The sequence below is a fragment of the Misgurnus anguillicaudatus genome, chromosome 6 (genome assembly GCF_027580225.2).
Source record: "Misgurnus anguillicaudatus chromosome 6, ASM2758022v2, whole genome shotgun sequence".
Lineage (NCBI taxonomy): Eukaryota > Metazoa > Chordata > Actinopteri > Cypriniformes > Cobitidae > Misgurnus > Misgurnus anguillicaudatus.
Genome location: NC_073342.2, coordinates 6395589 through 6417908, shown reverse-complemented (window position 1 = coordinate 6417908; position 22320 = coordinate 6395589). Strand labels below are relative to the sequence as shown.

The following is a 22320-nucleotide window of genomic DNA, read 5'->3' as shown; positions in this document are numbered from 1 at the left end:
TTTCCCATTTCTGTTTTAAGCTGAGAGTGATAGACTCGTCTCGTTTCCTATGCTCTAATAAGGCACTAGCATGTTAGCATGCCCTCTGATTTTATATCTCTCCTGAGCGCCGATATCGACCCCAGTTCTCCTAAATCACTCTATTCCAAAGGTAAGGACGTGTTTTCATAAAATCTAACTATTGCATCCTCAATTTAATTCTACGTTAGTCTTTATGGTGACATTTGGCTGGGGATAATTGTGAGGTTTGGCTAACGTCAGATAGCACGAGAGGAGAGCACGCGCTAACTGTGTTTGTGTGTGTGGGAGTGTACGCTTGTATGTCTGTGTTTATGTGAATGTATATTATGAACGTGTGTGTATATGTATGTATCTAGCCTATATATCTACACGCGTGGGGTATGAATAAATGTGTGTATGTGTGTGCGCACGTGTTTCCTGCACACATTCTGAGTGACTCAGACAAAAAGGGTTTTGTCTTAACATTTGTCTAACAAATATTTCATAGACAAGACAGCTGTGCGATGTTAGATGATGCCATGTGTGGAAACAGAACTTTACACCTAAGATGTTACAATTCACGTTAATGAGGGTTATTTTATCTGTATTTGTTTGTGATGACACATATCAAGTGATTCTGACTGATATATTTAGATACATCAGCATCTAGCCTGTAATGTCTTTTTGGAAAGTAAGTAGTACATAGACCTTACATGTTAAAACAACAAATGATTGTTCGTTTGTATGATGTAACACTGAAAGTTAGTAGAAAACCATGTAACTGACCCCTTACCCTAGGTATTGAAGTTGAATTCCTGGGCCATATTCATGAACATTTTTTAGTGCAATGACTTCCCCCTAGTGACAAAATTCTTAGAAATGTAGTCGTTTCCTCTTAAAATTAAAGAGAATTTCATAGGTAAGTCAAGATAAGTTAGTCAATCAAGCTCTTAAGGTCATAAAGTGTTAAGAGTAGGTACGATGACTTAAGATTACTTAAATCAAATAGCATGTGACCCATGCTGTCTAAATGAGTTGGAATGCGCACAGTCTAATTTGGAGCTATAGAAAGTATAAATGCCAATTTTGGTTGAAATTTAGGTTTTTATAAGAGCTGCAACTACTAATCTATAAAATCGATAAAAAATTAGTTGGTCTGTGACGTCACATGCTCCCGAACTGTCGGCCAACATGCACACGCGTCAGGTGCTGTTTCTTTATACAACGCGAGCTGCCTGCTCAAAGTCACGTTTTATTCATACAATGCAAGCTGCGTGCAATATTCAGAAGCAGTCAAAAACCCTTTGGATCAGATTGCTTTTGTAGTGTAAACGCAATGTGACCACGCACAATGTGGTTGAATGTGTTTGAACAGCCACACGGACCACCTTCTCTCCGCCTATTTATCTAATATGAGGTACTGGACACAATGTTTTACGTCTTTTCTGACTTCTGGTGCGAACACACGTTGTACAGCGCTATTTTTAGCCTTTCATTGATAAAACTAATTTGGCTAATCTCTGCGTAGTTTCATTTTTCAAGCGTGTGAAAGTTGCGCGATCTTATTTTATCAATTGCGCTGAAATATCAGAGAGAACTCTTAAAGCTCACGTAACACATGCTGTTTCTGCATTTCTGATGTTAATCTGGAGTACCTATAGAGTAGTATGACATCCTTTATATCTCAGAAGAGTCTTTAGTTTAATCAGATTTATAAAAGAAAGATTAGCTTTACCGAATCTTTCAAATAACGTACGATAAAATGAAGAAGGAGGAGTTATACCGCGGGAGGAGCGAGTACGAGTCATGCAACACTATACAACACTGTTTAACTTATGATTCACTACATGTTTGTGTCATTTATATAATATGCACGCGACTATTTCCAACATAAGACAGAAGTCTTACTTACCGCGTGCAACTCGTCATGACCCGGTTGGGAAAATCCACCGCATCAAACACACACGCAAAACTCCGCTGTTACCCCGGATGATAAACTATATCAATTGTTTTCATAAGGCTGGATTTCTTCTCCTTACATCCAAAAACACACTTCATCTTTCGTGCCATTGTTGAGTTTTGAAATTAAACAAAGCTGAGTGGTGTGATAAGATGTTTGCAAGCTCTAGCGTCTCCTGCTTATTGACGGGTGGGCGGGGTTTTCCGGGGGAAGTGCCCATATAAAGAAGTGATATGTATAGAAACCCCTGAGACGTCAGTTGGACCTGTAATCGAAAAAAACATATTTCTCTGAAAAAATAAAACATGTTGAGCAAAAAGCTTAAAAAATTGCATTTTTGTAAAGGAATTTATGTTAGAGATCAGACTCAGAATGACTATCAAACATAAAGGCAGTTAAAATAACCATTAAATCTTTTTAACTTCCGTTTTTGATAAATTCGATTTGGCGCCATCTGGTGGATAAAAGGGGTATTACACTTTCACTTTGAAATTCGTCCAAAAAGGCATATTTATTAGTTAAATATGAACTCATAAATGACGAGATAACTCGTCAATGGCGGTGAATGAGTTAATAAAGGTTTAATTTCCTCTAATATAAGTGAAATTGTATTTTTGTTTAATTGTAGGACTGGTCCGAATAGCCTTTTTTGAGCTTCGAAGCTCTAGTGGAAATCAAATCGAATATTCTTCAAAGTTTCGGAAGGAGGGGCTAAACACATTTTTCTCTCTAAAGGAAGGAATCTCTGTGTGTTTATCTGAATGTTTGCAGTTTTATTATGTGGCAGGTGTGTTGCTGCGGACCCAAGGGAGTGTAGTGGTGCATTTTGGTGCAGTGTGGACATGTAACATATTCAAAATTAATAAACTTTTAATAAACTACAGAACCGCTCAAGCCGGAAGCAGCGCGCCTCACGTGTGCTACGAGAACAACGCACACGTGAGGCAGGAATCTCCTCTGTGTGTGTGTCTGTCGGTCTGTCTTTCTAATGGCATTTTTAATATATTGAGAACCGTTAATCATATCAACTTCAGGCAAAGGTAGTAAAATTTTGCATTTTTGTGCAATATGGACTCGCAACACGTTCAAAATAAACGTACGCGGGCACAGCTTATGCTCTTAGATGGGAAGACTGCACTAGTAAAATAAAACACACAGACTGTTAAGAGCAATACGTATAATAAAGTAGCCTTTAATTTTTGAACAAACAAATCACTTCCTGATCAGAAATTAGCAGCACAATAATTACAAACACCGTAAATGGTAAGGTAGGCTATTTAAATAAAAGAACAGAGTTTAACGAACTATAATAAAGAAAAAACACAGTAGCATACTTTCAATATCAAGTTTATTTACTGACCATCTGGCTATCTGACATGTTGGTGATTTTTTCGTCAGTAGAAAAATTAAGAAGCACAGCAAAACCCCCAGTGCTCTGTCATTTAATGCAAGTCAATAGATCCGCCACTTTGAGAACTCAAAAGCAGTTTTGTGAAGCAAATTAAATCAGTTTTTCAAGAAATGTAATGTATTTGACAATTTTTAAGCGTTAATGCGGTCAAGCCTCTAGTCTAGCCAACACGGGCACAATCTTCTTCTTATGGAGTTTGGTGGCAGTTGCAAGCCAGGTTCTCAGCGCCACGCCGCCACCTGTAGAGCAGGAGCGTAATGTGCACTTCCTGCTTGGCAGTCTCTGCAGCTAATAATGTTGAGAAAAATTGGATATTCGAATCTTAAAATTAAAAATCGAATGCCAACCCACAGAACGAATAAACGAATATTCTGACCCAGCCCTATTTAATTGTTGTTGGGTTTTCATAAAATAGTAATGAACCACAAGCATCTGTTTTAAAGTAAGGGGGAAATCCAGGTTTTTATTACTGTAACAACGCACCTATCACCACTTTCACATCATAATGGCTTATTTATTTTGTTAATAACAAATAATCTTAATATTCATCAAGGTCTTAAGCACATCCCTGAAGACTTAATTCATTTTGTCAATTGATATTTTGACATTTAAAGATGTTTTACTATTTAAAAGCTGCACAAACATTTTTTATTTAAGGCTTAAAATATAAAACTCAAAAAGATGATATTAGTAAAACTGTGTAGTAGTGTGTTGCTTTTGCACTTTTAAAAGTACACTTCTACACGTAAATACCATAATTTAGTGCCTTATTTAGCTACAATACGTGAAAACATCTAATTAAGTAAATATTTATTGTATCCGTTTAGTCGATTAATAGAAATAAGAATCGCCCAGTTAATCAATTATGAAAATAATTATTAGTTGCAGCCCTAGTTTTTGTGGGGAAAAAATGCCTGCGGGTTTCATCAGTAAAGTCGGTATTTTCGATTTTCCTTGATTATGGACGCGATTTTGAAAAATGAAGTGTAAGACTTGCTTGATGTAAAAAGAGTAATTAAGAGAGATAAAGTTCAAGACCTGATTGATGTTAAAAGCGACAAGACTGGAAAACGATCTTCCTCGCACTGACTGACACATCCGCGTGCACCTTCAAAAATCTTTAACTTGCTGGGTGGGCGATAAACTGGTAGAGATTTTCTATATTGAGTTTACGCACCCATGCCATGTTGCTGTGTGCATGGTCACAAAAACTTTACGTTGATTACTTTTAATAACTTAATAAAACTTTAGTAGTGATAAATATATTTTTAAAGCTCTTATTTAGAAATTGAGCTCAGTAAACGTAACATTCTGCATTTGTAGATAATATCTTTCATTATGGTGCAACCTGTGGTTGGTGGAGGTTTTTTAGAAAGTAAGGATTTACAAGGGGAAGTGTGTAATTACTAGGGGTGGCACGGTTCATGAAAAAAATCCGAACCGTTCGGTTCGCTTGTCTCGGTTCGGATCGCGTGTGTGTCGTACGGTTCAACGGTTCATGGCATGCGCAATGTATGTAGTCTCGTGCCATGTATGTGACCTCAGATAGTGTGTTCCCCTTTCGCGAAGAGCGCGAAAGAAGAGGTGACTGGTGTGGAGAGTGAGTGCTTCCGGTCCTGTTACGTGTAGAAATGGCAAGAGGGAGAGAAAAAGAAGTCTGCCCGCAGTTGGAGGATGCGCCAGCGTTTGGTGTGTGGAAACATTTTTTATTTCATGTTACCTATGATGACAGCGAAAATAAAACAATAGATACAGCCACACGCGACAGCCTTCTCTCCGACCATTTATCTAATCTGAGGTAATGAACACTGTTTTACGTCTTTTCGTGTTCAGCGCTATTTTTAGCCTTTCGTTGATAAAACGAAAGCGGCTGATTTCCGCGTAGTTTCATTTTGCTTGCGTGTGAAAGTTGCGCGATCTTATTTCATAAACTGCCCCTTAAAGTAATCAGGACAGAAATGGTCAAAAGTGGACAAAAGAGACGGATTTAAATATTACAGGTGTAAACGTTATGTTTCTCTCTCGTTCACATATCTCTGCAGTATTTAAGCAGCCTCTCAGTGATAAATCTTAAAGCTACACTGATGTTGGCATTTTGATAAATGCACACAAAGTTCATTTAGATGGCAATACACATTCTTTTTTTTGCCAAATAAATGAAAAGCATGTTGAAATCATCAATGTCTTCTAGTGATGGGCGATATGGCCTAAAATCCATATTGCGTTATACATTGCAGCCTCTTGCGATAGCGATATGTATTGCGATAAAATACTTTCAATAGACACGTTTCAGAACAGGTTATATAGACCCTTACAAAAGCCAAACTGCTAAAAAGTAAGTAAAAGTAAACTGTTATGGCCAGATTAGTCTTGTTACCTCTCTTAGCAGGAACTTTTGCCTGACACACTCTACAGCATATATATTATTGTATATTACCATAATGCCAATTTCGCGCGTGGAGCAGCTGTTAACTTATGTAACTTTAGGGTTAAAATCCAAAAAATAGATGTTGCATCTGTCTTTTTCACAAGTTCCTCTGTTTCACAGACGCTTTCATCCATGTTTATTCGGCTGCAGCTCGTGGCTCTTAAGTTCGCAGGTAGATTGTGTCATCAACACGCATTATCGCGATAGTGCAATAGATTTTAAATCTCTATCGTATGCCAATTTTCTATCGTTTATATTGCATATCGTTTATATTGCCCATCCCTAATGTCTTCCCTCTCGCCGTGTCAAAATCTCGCCTGGCTTTCCTCAGGGATGTTCCCAATAATGTGCTTAAAGTCAAACTCAGTTTGTGCATGATTACATAATATAACTTTTTTAATACTGTATCGTAAATTATGGATAATTAATACATTAATAAGATAATACATTTCTGGAGTGTTAAAAAAATAACAACAAGAACCGTACTGAACCGAGAACCGTGACCATTGAACCGTGATACGAACCGAACCGAGGGTTTTGTGAACCGTGCCACCCCTAGTAATTACTGTGACACTTATTATTGTGGCCTCCTTTTTAGCTTTAAGTGGTTTTACTCTTCTTTAGTCCTTAACAACAAAAAAAAAAAAAACGTTACCCAGGAAGAGTATAGTTGTGTGTTTCCATTATCTCTTTGTAGTCCATGGAAGAATAGTGTTCAAATAGCAGGAATGTAGAGCATGTGTTACGCAATCCTGCTGACCACCCCAGTTTCACGGTAGGCACCAGGGCTTTTATTCAAAGCATTTCTGTATGGGAGTGTTGATCCAGGCTCTGATTTCCTTTCTCCTTGCCTGTTCAGTTTACACTTCTCCAAATTGTTACACTGATATGGCAGCTGTGCTTGCATGGTGAGATGGTACTTTCCATAAAGAAGATAAAAAGTAGTGTTTGAAACTCATCCAAGACAAAGTCCAAGTTTTTTTAAATAATAAAAGGGGTAAAACAAAAATTGTTTGTATAAATGAAAATACTTGCATGACCTTGAATTCCTAGCAAACAGAAACAATGAAGCTTAACTGTAAAATGCATGTTATGGTAGGGCTGGACAATAATTAATTCAATATCAATATCTTATATAATATCAATATATATAGATTTTGAAATCCACCAGCCACTCAATGTTTTAACCAGCCACTTTCTTGTTTTTAACTGACAAATGTGTAACTGCATGTGGAAATTAATACTACAAGATAGGGGTGTAACGGTACGCAAAAATCACGGTTCGGTGCGAACCCCGGTTTTGAAGCCACGGTTCGGTTCATTTTCGGTACAGTAAGGGAGAAATGCAAACATTAAACTGCAGTTTGTTTATTACTATAAACTTTTTTTTACAATTTGTTTACACTTTTTAAAACACTTTTTATTAAAATATAACATATAAAATATATATAAAATGAAAAAATAATAAATAAAATACTACTGCAAAGTTCTTTTTTACATTATCTTATAACAGAAGGTAACTCTTTTCTTAACCTTCTCTTAAACTTTTTCTACTAAAACCTTGAACTAACAAATTCAATTCCCGAATACATTTATGAACTATTAGCCTACATTTTTGCCACCAAAAATTTTCTGTTTTGATTTATTTTGGATTGTTTAACTCACAGTATTGAATTGGCTATGTACCATCTCTGTATAAAAATAATATTACTGCTCTATGTCAAACTGCATAGCAAGCAACATGATGATATACTTATTATACATTCATTTTGAGATTAGTGAGTTGCATACCTAGCCATCTTTGATCTTTTGCATGTTTCTCCTAATCAGGCCAGCTGACAGTCTTGCCTGGGCCCGGGACAAGATAATCTTAGAGGGCCCCCCACCCCTTACTTTTTACTGGTAACAAGACATTTGGCATTATCAGATTCAGGACCCACGAATATTGCATATTATACATTGTATAAAACATTTAGTTAAAGGTACAAAACTATATTATCAGGGGTGTATAAAGACCTTTTTATAATGAACCGTTATGTTTTTATTACATTAGAATGAGAAGTTTTTATCTACATACACAGAGGGTCCCCTTACGTGGAGGTCGCCATTTTGTGTCGCCATGTTTCTACAGAAACCTTTAACGGACAAACTTTTTTTACTAAGTTGTCTCTGACGATGACATGTTTTACCGGTGGTGGCTACTGTAGCTTCTCTATGCGTTTCAAAAGCAAGGGGTGAGTGGATTGAGCCGTTGGTTGCAATTTGCAACCTCACCACTAGATGCTTCTAAAATTTATACACTGCACCTTTAAATGTAGTACACTGAAAAAAAATATTCATTGAATTTAATCAATTTTTTAAGATAAGCGGTTGCAATCAATTTATTTAAGCTACATTTAAACAAAAAAGATTAGTAAAGTAAAATAAAATATAAAACTTTTGTTTAAATGTAGCTTAAATAAATTGATTGCAACCACTTACCTTAAAAAACTGATTAAATTCAATGAATTTTTTTTTTCAGTGTACTGACACTGTATACTGACACAAAATATCATAATCACGTATGAATTATGAACAGACTATTGGAAATATCAGTAAAACTACTTCAGCTAATATTATGCCGTGTTTGGACTAAAAATTGAATAAATATTACTCCTCTCTTTAGAAATTTGAAGTAAACATATAAACTCAATCAAAATTTCTCCAAACATGCACGCCTTTGAACCAAAAGCCCAGAGGGATATTATTTTGTAAAGAGCTTTCATGATGAGTATGCATTGCATTTTTCTCAATGAATGCGACTGAGGGTAGAGCCCTGCATTTCAGCCCAAGCCTGACCCGACCTTTTTACACCCCTCAGGTCGGGTTTCGGCCAATTTTAACCTCACAGCTGATACGCGGGCGGACCTCGAGCTTATTTAGGCTTCTCCGTCTTTTTATATTTTTCAATTTAATTAAAATAACATTTTGACAGACGATGATTGCAAAACAAACGTAGTAAGACTTTTAACCTATAGCACGAGTCCGCTATAAGCACAGCCAGCCACACATTTACAATGCAGCTGTTGCGTATTTAACAGCAGCACCGCAGCGCACCGGGAAAAAATATTAATGGAGGACTAAAACCTTGGATACTGCGCATAATCTATGCAAACAGCATCCAAGACATAATCTATATATGCATAGCGAAGTTGTAAGCAGGTTGCATGTTTATTCGGTTTCATGTTTATTTCGTTTCGTTTTGTAGCTATAGCCCTTTTCATTTTTATATTTCTGCCCCCGTTGCAGCTGCGAGCAGCAGAGCAACCTGCCTCCGCTTTTAAAAAATAGTGTGTGTAGATAATAAACGTTTAAACTAACACTGTGATATGCTGAAAATATATATTTTATGTAGTTGTTATTATAGACAAGTGAAGTGTTGATTTGAGAGTTCAATTCATCAAACATGTCGTCAACTTGCTGTCGGCTGCTAACCGCTTGTTGGAACAAACAAAAATACTCTAAAATGTAAATAAAAAAAAGAAATATAACTATTTTGCCATTTAAAACAAATCTGAACTGCTTTAATTGCTGCAAGAGTAGTACAGCTGTATAAGGAATCTGTGCAAGGAGTTATTTTTTGCTATTTCTGCAGATTTCTTTTGCAAAATCTATGCGGAATTTTGCAGAATAATTAAACATGTTTTAAGCACATTAAGCACATTCATTTGAGAGAATGTGCGCTGTGAATATTACAAAACAATAAAATATTTTATAATTACATTTTATTAAAGGATTACCCTGAATTAAACTGGACCAACATGAACCAACAGATAATGAACAATGTGCTGTCACGACCATAGAGTTTTATATAAAATACATATATTACTGTCTACAGTGTAACAGTAAAAAGAAAAGGCTTCTCATTATGAATGTAGCCTATATCAAGATAATTTCATCTGTTTAACAATTTATATTTATCTTGTAAACGGATTTGAAATAATAAATAATTGTCGCGTCACTTAGCAATAGAGATCTCATCTCATTATCTTCTCCGCGGTAAGTTTTATTTCAAATGCAAGTTTTACACATTAAATATTAAATAGTTTGTGCTTTCTCTCATAAAAACCTCACAGCAAACAGCATATACTTCAAAACACACGCGATGCAGTGACTATATCTGCGGTCACAGATTCCTAATGGGGAGAATTAGGAATTCTATTTTCCTCTATAAGGCCTATATTTTCTTCTTTTCTTTTATTTTCTGAGCACCGGACTTGTGCTGAGTATGACCGGACATTTTGAGCGTACTGAACTTCAAATCAAATGAATAAAATATTTTCTTTATTTTTAACAATTATTCCATAGGTTCCAGTTCTGGGCCCCCCTCTGGGCCCACCCCCACCCTGGGCCCGGGACAACAGACCCGTTTGTCCCCCCCTGTCGGCGGGCGTGCTCCTAATCTTTGCTTGTGTCGTCAATGTAAGCTGTAACGAACCCCTCCGCAGCTGAGTGACAGCTGAGTAAGCCCGGGTTACAGCTCTTCTCTGTCCCGACTAGGGATGCTCATATCAGTTAATTTTCCCGACCGACAACCGTAGCTTCTAAACCGAACATTAACCGTTAACTGATAAGATTTTAATATGAAATTGTCATTCAGTAAAAATACAGTTGACGGTTGTCTGTGAAATAGTAAAAACAAAAGATTTAATTTGAACGTGCAAACAGCAGCGACAGATCAACAACAGAACCAGGATTCATACATTATCAGATATTCACGCAATATATTCACCTTATTAAAAAGCACGCTATCAGTCCAGAGGATTAATATCCAAAAAGGGCAGATTGTCTCCGTTTCATCTACCACAGTGGTCATTTCTAAAGCAGGATGCTTTTCAGAAAGTTTTGTTTTTGCGTCGTCTTTCTCCGTTTGTGCAAAAAGAGAGATATTACAGAGCATGTAGGCGGAGCGGGAGCGGAGTGGTAATATTTCCATCAGAGCGCAGAGCGCATTTCCGAAGTTTCCGCTCCGCTCGCTCAATACGCAGCACTGCTCGCTCATCCCAGTATGCCCTTTGGTAATTTGATAGTTCGAGAATCTATAGCAATAAGTTATGGAGTTCAAATATTGTTTTAATGAAGTCGCCAGCCTTATATAGAAATGAAAGAAATGAAACTAAGATGACAGTATAAATGTAGCGTCGTCTGCATCTAGATGCAGTTTTAAAGATGAAAATTACTTTAATCTAACTGATCAACACAAATACAAAGCGCCATAATATAACTGATTGCTTACCAGCATTAAAACCACTTAAAATAAAAACCTGTATAGTTCTCCGCTCCGTGGATGAGGAAGCTTCAGCCAAAAACGCCGGTGCCTTTAGTATTAACTGACTGAACACTTGACTCTTCCATGGACATTTAGATATTAATTTTTTTCATCAACAGCATACATTATAAACATTGATGATAATCTGCCGACTCGACTGATTCAGCACGTCCTCTTTTTTACAGAGTCCGCTTAATTAACGGCTTTTCGTTCGGTCCGCGTGAGCTAAACATTTTTGTTCTGTAATTTGCTCTCGCGTAGGCTATATTTCTACATATTTTCGACCAAGTAACACTCGGGATAAAATGTAAGTTGTTTTAGATAGCATTTAAGCTTCTGAAATGTTGACAAATCAGTCTGACTAAAATGATCTGTCCAGATGAATTTAGCCAAAATAATGATTTATTCGTTTTCATACTATATTAGATAGCCTACACGTTAATTTAGCTACTAATATACTATTGAAAATGCCATAAATAAATACTCATGGCCTTCTGTATTGCATTCGTTTTGTACATTTACAGGTTCATAAATACTGTCTAATTTTAATTTCTTTAAGCAGCTGTGTTCTGTATTTACTGATGCACTGTAAATTTGCACTTTGCACTTGAAATTGTTCTTCAATTTATTTTAGTTTTTTCAAATAATATATTTATATAATAGTATAGTTCGTTGGGGAACGAATTATTATAATATTTCGTAATTACTTATTACATTTATTATTACTTAAAATTGTGAATTAGTAAAACGTGGATGTCGTGGAAACAATTTGTTAATTTGAATTATATCCGGAGCACCGTATCAGTTAAACTAGGTCTAATAGCCAACACACAACTGTACATAACTGCGATTTATCAGCTAATACTTTAATTAAATGCAATTATCCAAGAACGTCAGTACAGAAAACAATTAGGCTTACTAAATTATTTTTTTATGTCGGAGCGGGATCTGAATGGGAATTGGTTTATTTGCTAGCGTGAGCGGAAAGTTAACGGAGCGCTTGCTTGGGCGGTGAGAGACTGAGTGGAGCGCTTGAACAGTAGAGCGGAATATTTAGGGGAGCTTGGCTCACATGTTATGGTCCGGGACACGCGCGCGTCTCCGTTCAGCTTCCAAACACGCATACAAATGATCAGACCGTCAGGGCAGCAATCATTTGTGTCATTTACAGGACATTCACAAATTAAAGATAGAAAAGTGGCGAAATGTCTGTCGGCTCATGACGACACGCACCATGTATTAACAAATATTTTTTTATTTTAACTGATAATGTTAATCGGTCATACATTCTTACCTTCAGTTAACGGTTAAACGGTCAATGTGAGCATCCCTAGTCCCGACCAGCTGATCGCATTGGCACAATGATATGATTGACGTGATGTGCAGATGAAAAATCTGATCACGCATTCCTTATTCTCGCTGTCACAGAAAGCGCGTCTCATGAATGCGTACCAACGAAAGGCGCGCATCCTCTCACGCACTTTTGAAAGAACAAAGCAACGTGTTGACACGCGTTTAACATGCGCTTTTAGATACGACACGTAAACGTTTACATCAATAATCAAACGGATATACATCTAAGTAAATAAAAATCTTTCTGCGGGCCGAATTATGTTATATGTTTGACAGAAGACTTGCGCCACTTAATATGTTCGTGCGGAAACGCACGTATTATGTTCCGCACAGGCGCACACAAAATGCATTCGGCCTTTCGGTGCACTTGTGCACCGTGCCGAAAGCCCTGAACCGAAACGGTCCGGTTCGAATACACGTACCGTTACACCCCTACTACAAGATTAACAATACTTAAGCAGTTTATTTAATCTCAAGTCTTAATGAAAAACACTTACTCTCTTATAAACACACAAACCATAAACTGATATACATTTCATTAAATGAGTAGGGCAGATTAAGTTAAAGTTAAACAAATACCTTTAACCTGTTAGCTAGCACTTATATTTTTGAGCATTTTCTGAAAAACGACAACTCCAAACTAAAACATCTGCAGCTCTTAAACCCTATGGTCTATATTCATAATTCTGGTCTTGTTTGAAACTAGACACTTGACATATTGTTGCCTAATAGTCATAACAACTCAGAGTAGTAAAGAAACAGAGTAAAACAAGGTAAAATATACATTAAATGACTTCCGTTTTTCTTTAAATAACATTCACTTAGCAAAAAAGGTATGAAATGGTCATGTGAGACACCTGGGGACACCATATAGGTGAACTGAATGTCTGACCATGCTGTGATTCAAATTTGAGAATGATACTCCAAAAAATGTTGTTTCTGTGAGCTTTTATTTCAAAAAAGTCCAGGCGTCCTTTCAGAAAAAGTGCACTTGGAAACTCCAAATATACACATGATAACAATATGACATGATTATAAAAAGAAAATGAGTCAGGACTACATATTACATTATGTATATCAATTCAGAACTTCTCTGCCCACCAAAGCACATAGAAAAAACTATTTCAGAAAAAAAATTTGCACATTATAACAAAATACTTGCTATTTTGAATGTGGTCGCTCATGAATGCACTCCAGATTCCAGTCCTCCTGTGTCAGCTGAAGTCCTGTTTTACATCACATCACACACACACACACACACACACACACACAAAGCAAGAGAGGATTTTAGTTTGAGTCAAAAGTTAGAGACATACAACTATTTGTATGAGAAACTATGATGTAATATACATGAACATAATACATATACACAAACACACACACATTACATGAATATATTTATTTATAATTACAAATGTCTTATGTTTGCCAAATAACCTATATTTCTCAGCTGGTAATACTCATATTTTCCACCACATATCTTATTTTCTAGTTTTTAGTTTGTATATTCTGTGCATTTGATTCATATAGCTATAAATATGATGCATTTATATAACATGTCATACAAAAACGAAACCATGTAAAACTCGTATATTAGTCATCTCCAGTGTTACTTTATAATCAAAACAGCTAACATGAAACAAGAAATGTAACGTAAATCAACAAAAGAATCCACTTACTTTATCCAAGCGAGCGCAGCTGAGCTCATAATCCGGTCCATCTCTCCTCGACGACGCGCTTTGTTTACATCCAGTCTTGCATTGTTGATCCGCGATCATGCTCTTTATCAACTTCTCCAAAACACTTTCAACACAAAAAAGTCATCTGTAGTCCACGATCCACAATGGAGATGTTATATCTAACATTTGAAGAGGTTTCTCAGCGGCTCCGGAGAGCTTAGCCGGCTGCTATGCTACCCAAACAAACAAACGCGCACGGAGGGGGCGTGGGCATTTCTCTCCATGCGCTTCTGTAGATTTGCGCAGAAGTACACTTTACTGACGTAAGTTGAATCCTTGTAATCGTTTCATGATTGGTTACTTCCTCTGTCAATCAAAGCTTTGCTCACTATGCATTGGCTGGCTTTGTTTTGGTGTAATCCAGTCAAAAGCCTATGGCAAGCTGAAGGACATCTATCTAGGCAAATCATTGATCGCATGAGATTTTGAGTTGTCAAACCTTTTCTGATTGGACAAAACAGAAAAATAGGGCGGGATATTTATCTGAACAGTCTAACGAAGCAGGAAGAGATGGATTTTCACTGATAAAAATCGATATTTGATAGAAAATAAACATGATCGATCATACTTAGCGGACGCGCGGATGTAAACAAAGGAGGATATTGCTGGATTTCTCACTATTTTTCATTGTTTTGGATTAAAACGTGGGATGCTTTTTGAAGAGTGGACCCTTACCTTGCAATGTACGTTGAAGTTTTTGGGAATTGTCAGAAATTGTCATAAACCATATGGCAAGCCATGTGAGTACCCACAAAATTTTTTATATGCATTCCGTCTGCATTTCATTTAATTTTTTCCACACCAGTGTATTGATTGCAAAAATAAGCTCAGAACATGAATTTGGAGTGTTTAAACTTTCAAATAATGCAAAGTTTATGATTGTTGATTGAATATTTGATGTTAAACAAAGTACAAAACACGTAAAAACGCCCCCTAGGGCCCGCCGCCGGGCCGGTGCGTGTTAACAAGTTAAGATGTTTTCTTTTTATTTTAAATATAAGATCAGAACATACAGAGCAGAACATTGTCAGACTTGTCTAATCGGCCTCGTACACACTGCAAACTACTTTCGGTAGTGACAACCACATTTAAATGCGCGAGTGAATCCCCTAAATGTTGGTTTTATGTCTGCACGAAAATCTGATTATTAAAGCAACACTAAAGAGTTTTTTTACCTTAAAATAACGTTTCCAAAAAAGTTTCAGTTTCACATTCGCTTTGTAGCCCTCTATCGGCCAAAACCGCACTAAAGAAGTTTCCAACCGTTGGGTCGCGGTCCTGTAGTTCGAGTGAAAACTACAAAAACTTGTTTTACGGCAGACCTACAATCCAATCAGAGCCAGCTTTGCTGCAGTACGCTAAATTATTTACGACAGTGGTAATGGACAATTCTGCTTCCAACCTGTAGGGGGAGCAAAGATCAAAAACTCTTTAGTGTTGCTTTCATGAAATAAATGTTTTTAATATATACCTCAAACGGTAATGTCTGCGTGATGAAGTGAAACTAAAGGGTTAATAAACACAAACTGAAGCAGATGTTGTAGAACGTCTGGCGAATGATGATAGATAGCGCGAAGATTGTAAAAACAGATTATTTCCCACTATTAATTACATTATCTTAAAGGAGTGTAACTACTGTAGAATGTAAATAATGCACATACATAACATAAGCAAGAGCGCTCAGCAATTATATTGAATCAACAGACACGTGCAACCTGGCTAGCAGGTTGCTCAAACAACAAAATCACAAGATAACTTACTTTAAATATGCAAAAACTATAGACTTACAACAACAGGCCTAAATAAACCCAAAACATAAGTCCACTTACAGTTTTTCACCGACACGTGTTTTATGGCTATCCTCCAGACAGTGACGGACCACGTCTTTCTCTCATTTCGGCCATGTGCTACGCGTGCACGCTCGTGGTGTGAAGCGCGTCTGCGCTATTCTCCAAGATGTTTTATCAACTGGCTGGTTATCCTCCAGACAGTTTTTTCCTCATATCGGCCGTGCGGCACTTGTGCCCGCTTGCGGTATGAAGCGCGTCCGTGCAATTCTCCGAGATGCACTTGACGGCCTTTTGTGCAGCGAAATGTTTTTTTTTGACGACCTAGTAGGCGGCCGCCTGAACTGCAAAGTGCTGCGGGAAACCCTGCAAGAAAAAAATCTAAACAATGGTGGAAGATGATGACGCGGTGGGCAAGTGATCTAACCGTTGAGAGGCTGAAACACTGTGTATCACCAGTTATACCGTCTATCGCAACAAACCTATTTCCTACCAATGACGAGTTTTTTAGGCAATTCATATTTTCGCTATCATTCACCAGGTGGTGCTCTTGCCCAACTTATAATATCTGGAAGTATTCCCTTAAAACAAACAGTTCAACAACTCCGTGTTTGTTTTTAGGATCTCTTTGAATTTGCTCTCTATTAAAAGTCACAAAAATGGAATTATCTTAAAATTTTAATCTAGTGATTTTTTTAAATAATCTAGTGATTAAATTTAGTGAAGTATGTTTTCCAAAGAGAAACACTGATACAGTACAAATTTACATTAGTAGAAAGTAACAAATACTTCACTAGTATCCACCTCTGCTCACCCAACTTCACACATACTGATCTAGTCAAGTCTTTCTTTCAGAGTCAGTGTATGACCTACTCCCTAAAGAGCTACAGTTGCCCCCAGCCGAACAGCAGGACAAACCCACCATGAGCCAGAAGAGCGGTGGAGAGGCTGGACCTCCTTCTCCAGCTGCTCTGGCCTCAGGAAGGACACATTTCACATCACTTGTACCTCCAGTGTTGTATCTTTTAAGCTGGAAAGTCTCTCCTTGTGGAGTTTGCTCGGTCCTGTCTCTGCTGTGGTGTGTGTGGTGGCTTCCTTTCTAGCTTGTTCACCTTTAGTTTCTTTTGTGCTTATTTGTCCTTGCTACACTTTTCTTCAAGTAGTGGTGTGGTTTGTTCAGTTTTTCTTTTTTTTTCTTTTAGCACTTTGGTTTGCACGTTGAACATTTTTCTTTAAAGTGTTGCTGACCTAGGCTTCCTGTTTTAATTTATCAAATATTTTTTTTAAGCTGTCTACACACATTCTTGTCTTTTTAGGCTTTTCTTTCCTGGGTTTCTTTTTCGCAAACTAACTAATTTAAAATGTTTTACTTGACACGTCTCTATTGAACTTGTTGAAAATAATTTGTCAATGGAGTAGAGTGCTTTCCTCAATATTCCCAGACCATGATCTGATGTCTGTCCGCTGAGGTTATGTTATGGTTAAAAATATAACCAGCATTTGTTGACTGGCAGCGGTCATTAGCACATTACCTGACCTCTTAATTCATTTAATTAAAGGTGATTTTTCAGCTTTATCTGCAAATTGCCTTCATTACTGTAAGGCCTAATTTGGGACCTTTTCTTTTCCCTTCTTTTCGAAAAGCTGTTGCTTCTTTCAGCTAATGAATGGATTGATTGTATTCAGAGGACTGGGCGATATAACAAATTTCCCTTCAGTTTCATCTGTTTTATTTTCACAAAACAACAAACAAACTAAATATTGTTTTTATTATAAAAAAAAAAACTAAATACATGCTATTTTCCGGACTATAAGTCACGCTTTTTTCATAGTTTGGCGGGTCCTGGAACTTCTAGTCAGGTGCGACTAATATGTCAAAATTAACCAAGAGAAACTATTCCCGTCTACAGCCGCGAGAGCTTTGTGCTGCTCCTGTATTTATGTAATTCAAAGGATTTAGTGATGTGGAATGACTTCGGGACCTTTTTGAACTGGATCATGTTAATTTAGCCTATTCAGCCTCCCAGGTATGGTCGATATGCTATTGTGTTCGGTGAATAAATGGTAATATTACGTTAACATGTAAGGACACCTATTCAACCTGCTGTTCTATGTGCCATTGTTTAGGTATGATGACAAAATTTTTTAAAAACCCCAAAGCTCAAAATGTATCATTTTTGGTTTTGGCCATGTTAGTAGTTGGATTCTTACTGATTCTATGGGGTGGACAGGTGTCTTTATGCAGCTAACGACCTCAAGCAGGTGCATCGATTTAGGATAATAGAGGTGGACATTTTAAAGGCAGACTTACAGGTCTTAGAGGTCAGAATTCTAGCTGATAGACAGTTCAAATACTTATTTGCAGCTGTTTCATACAAATAAATAGTTAAAAAATCATATATTGTGATTTCTGGATTTTTTTTAGATTATGTCTCTCACAGCGGACATGCATCTACGATGAGAATTTCAGAACCCTCCATGATTTCTAAGTGGAAGAACTTGCAAAATAGCAGGGTGTTCAAATACTTATTTTACCGTGTGCCCGTGATGTCAGCATTGCTACATTGTTAAGTTGAATAACTTGCCTTTCCAGATTAAATATCTGTTCTTGGATTTTGTGAAATATTTTTTTTCTAAATAGACGCGATTTATAGTCCAGTGCGTCTTATATATGTTTTTTCCTCTTCAAAAAGCATTTTTGACTGATGGGACTTATACTCCGGAGCGACTTATAGTCTGGAAAATCAGTTACAATTCACCTTATTGCAGCATTATAGTAAAACTAGCATATATTAAACATAAACCACCAAAATCTAAATTAAAATCAGTTTCAACTTATTAATAGCAGTATTACATTAAAACATGAAAAATGAACTGAAATGGCAGGGGACTCATGGAAGTCCTAGAAGTCTAGTTCCGTACAGGAGTTTCTGTCTTAAAACTAAACACTCAATAGAAAATAGCCATACGCTCGGTGCTATTCAGTTTGCGCTACTTAACTTATCGATTATTTGAGTCACAGACGTTGTTGTAAACCTCCACTGTTCATTCTCCAATATAGCATTGAGTGGAAAATGCTTTCAAAAATCTGTATTATCAACCACAGTGCCATATAGCTACCAAAGTGAAATTGCTGTATTCTATCAAAGTCTCTTTAGGGAAGTCGCAGCACTAGGCTGCCATGTTTGCAAATGCTTCCAGGCAGTTATTTTAGTCATGCATTAAAATAACATTTATTTGCAGTCATTTCAGCTGCTCTGTATGTGCATAGATTGAAAAGCGCCTTACACGACTCTATACAGAGGCTCCTCCCCAAAGAATCGTCAGTCTTTCTGGATTGATGATTGTTTTTTTTAACTGAAATGCGGGACCTGTTGCCAGAACGTCAATACTGAGGGCATTGTCCCATATTTATAATGATGTAAGTGCTCAGTCTTGTTTTATCCAAGACAGAGTGTTTACTTTTGAGTTGCCGTTTTAAACTGCATTTCATATTTCAGCCGTTGACGTGACAACTGATGTAAATCAAGGATTTGGGTTAGTCACGGTAGATTTCATGAAAAAGCGGATAAATGCTTTGATAGTGGGACATCCCTAATTGTTTAGACTAAACAGCCATTTCAGAAAAGTGTTCTGCAAACATCTGAATGGATAAATTAAAAATAGGTTAAATGTATTTAAAAATAATGGATGTTTTCCATTTGATCAATACAGTTGATGACAGAACAATCAATTTTAGTCATTTATGTATGCATCAATGTAGCAGTACTTGTTTAAAATTCATGTCATTTAAACGCATGATTTTAATTCACATATTTGAGTGATGATGCAAATTACCATGTTTTCAAGAAGAAGGTAAATCAAACCAGTTTGGATTAAAATGGGAGTGAACAAATGAGATTCAAGTCAGAGCCACTATTAAAAAGTTATAGAATGAGGAGTGGGATGTTGGATTAAAAATAGTTCATTTGATATTGCCAACAAAATAATATAATACGTGTAATTAAAAATTGAATGTATATCGCCCAGCCCTTATTCAGGGCATTACTAATGGCAAATGTTTGCAAGGTTAATGCTACACTACTTCCTGTTTTGGCAGGAAGCTGAGGGATCTTTAAGCGAGGCTGCCCAGACTAGTTTCAGTGTTTTTGCAGCAATAAATTTGAGGTAAAACAACCAACCAATGCCGAATTCAAGCTATCGCACAAGCACGAAACTGGAACAGTGAGCAAAACAATAATTTTTTGATTGTGATCAAAAACAGCCCCAATAAATTTTGAATGTCAAAAAACAAAACAAATGTTGTAATTGCTACTTCAGACTGAATATGATTATTTCTGAAATGATTCTGACCAAATTTGCTGTTATCTTTATTGGATGACCAGCACTTATTATTTATTCGCTGTCATTTGTGGTTTTTATTCCAGGGAGTTCCCTCTGAATCAGGGAGAGTCTGCATATAAAATGGTCTGCAGTTCTCTGCTTCGTAGGTCAGAAGCTTGTTTATTCTGTCTCCATGGCTACGTTCAGTCCCAACCAAATCGCCCAATTGGCATGCATTAGAGGACACCTCTGAATTCCCATTGGCTGATATTATTTGTCTGTGAGAGGCTGTTTTAAATAGATCAGCACTGGGTTTATCAGCTAATACCAAACCAAAATCGCCCAATTGGCATGCATTAGTCGACACCTGAATTATCATTTGCCAGTGTTATTTGTTTGTGAAAAGCTGCTTTGAATAAAGTAGCATTGGGTTATGCAGCAGCGACTATAAATGCTCTGTATACCCCACGCATGTTTGTTAAGCAGTTTTATGAGCTATAGGACTTAGTTATTGGACCTTCAGGCCATTGATTGTATTTTTACAAAATAATCGTAAAAGCTTCAAACACAAATTCTTTATATATCTTAGAGTAAGGAATTGGATGATTTTGCTTAAAAAATGATTTAACATATTAACCAAGGACAAACTGGAGTTTCACTGCTTGATCGGGACTGCTAGCCAGGCTTGCATGGACTGTTTTTTTTTGACGTTCTGTACTATGCACACTACAGATGCTGCCGCCACTTGCGCCGCCGCCTCCTCTGGAGGCCTCAGCAGTACAGTTCCTTCCTGTCCCAGCATGCTCTCTGCTACCTTATCCCAAGAGCAGACCTCCAGGCCCCACAGTGGTCCTGCCTCAGAAGGAATGGGAGTGGAGCCTGGTTCAGCGGTAAACATCAGTGGGGTAGCTGTGGGTGATGCTGTCGGAACCACACAGAGCCAGGCGACCCCATCGAAGCGCCGGACCGTCCTGAGCATTTCACCGCCTCCGGAAGATTTGCTGGATGACAGTCGCATGTCCTGCCAGGATGAGCCGCCTCCAAACCTGGACTCGGAGCAAAGCAGCAGCATCTGGATGGATGACTCCGTCTCGAACTTTAGTATAGCCAGCAGCACTTCATACAACGACAACACTGAAGTACCCCGAAAATCTCGAAAGAGAACTCCACGTCAGCGCCCTGGACCGAAACCTGCCGCCCGAGATGAAGCTGGCATGGATGTGTTTGATGCAGACAGTGCAAAAGCACCACACTTTGTTCTTTCACAACTGGGATCAGATGCCAAAGTCACACCCAAAGTGAGGTTAGTAAAATGACTTGCACAATGCCCACATTATCATTAATGGCATATAAAGGGTGATTCGACAAAGTGGCTAAAGCTTAGGAATGGTAATTGATGTGTTCCTCCTGTTGGTCTTGCGCCTTTAGGCAAATTCCCAAATTACTCAAGGAAGGATTGTCCCAGCAACAAGTGCCTTATAGAGCATTTTTGCAACCAACAGAGTGTTTGTGACATTGCCAAAGCACATGTGTCCCCTAAAAGTGCCAGTTCTGCATGGAAATAATTGTCTGCCCTTTAATCCAAAAACTAAGGCCAAATGTCACTACAATTACAGTTTTTATGTAATAACATTATTGGTAATATCTTTATGTTGCTCTCAAGTGGAAATGAGAGATTCTGAGTTTACAGATTCCTATGGACCATTTTGTGTGGAAAGGAGATTTACATCACCCTGGATTAAAGCAACGGTTATATGACTCAGCACCTAAACTATTTCTCTATTTCTTTTATTTTCTCTGCAGCTCCTTGGAAGTGTCAAACAATCAAAAGGGTGGTGTTCTTTCCATTCAGTATCCACCGAAGAGTGAAGGGAAGGAGCTGAAGATTTTGGTTCAGCCAGAGACTCAGCACAGGGCACGATACCTCACCGAAGGCAGTAGAGGGTCCGTCAAAGACCGTACGCAACAAGGATTCCCAACGGTTAAAGTAAGAAATAAATGCACTTTATAT

General features: G+C 37.5%; 1 protein-coding gene and 1 long non-coding RNA gene across 4 annotated transcripts in view; one reads left to right on the top strand and one right to left on the bottom strand.

Moving 5' to 3' along the window:
• nfat5a (nuclear factor of activated T cells 5a) overlaps positions 1 to 22320 on the top strand; it is a 30759-nt gene that overhangs the window by 193 nt on the left and 8246 nt on the right. For 2 of the 3 annotated variants that reach the window (XM_073868404.1, XM_073868405.1), the window contains exons 2-5: positions 21 to 151; positions 16842 to 16962; positions 21037 to 21612; positions 22113 to 22296. In XM_073868404.1, the coding sequence (XP_073724505.1) occupies positions 79 to 151; positions 16842 to 16962; positions 21037 to 21612; positions 22113 to 22296 (954 nt within the window). In that variant the 5' untranslated portion in view covers positions 21 to 78. Of the gene's footprint in view, positions 1 to 20; positions 152 to 16841; positions 16963 to 18391; positions 20154 to 20413; positions 20477 to 21036; positions 21613 to 22112; positions 22297 to 22320 lie in introns of those variants that run through there. The other variant, XM_073868406.1, reaches the window with a different exon arrangement.
• Positions 13392 to 14913, bottom strand: LOC141364248 (uncharacterized). The gene is made up of 2 exons (XR_012369924.1): positions 14140 to 14913; positions 13392 to 13686 (listed from the first exon to the last, which is right to left on the bottom strand). It is a non-coding gene; the product is annotated as an uncharacterized lncRNA (long non-coding RNA).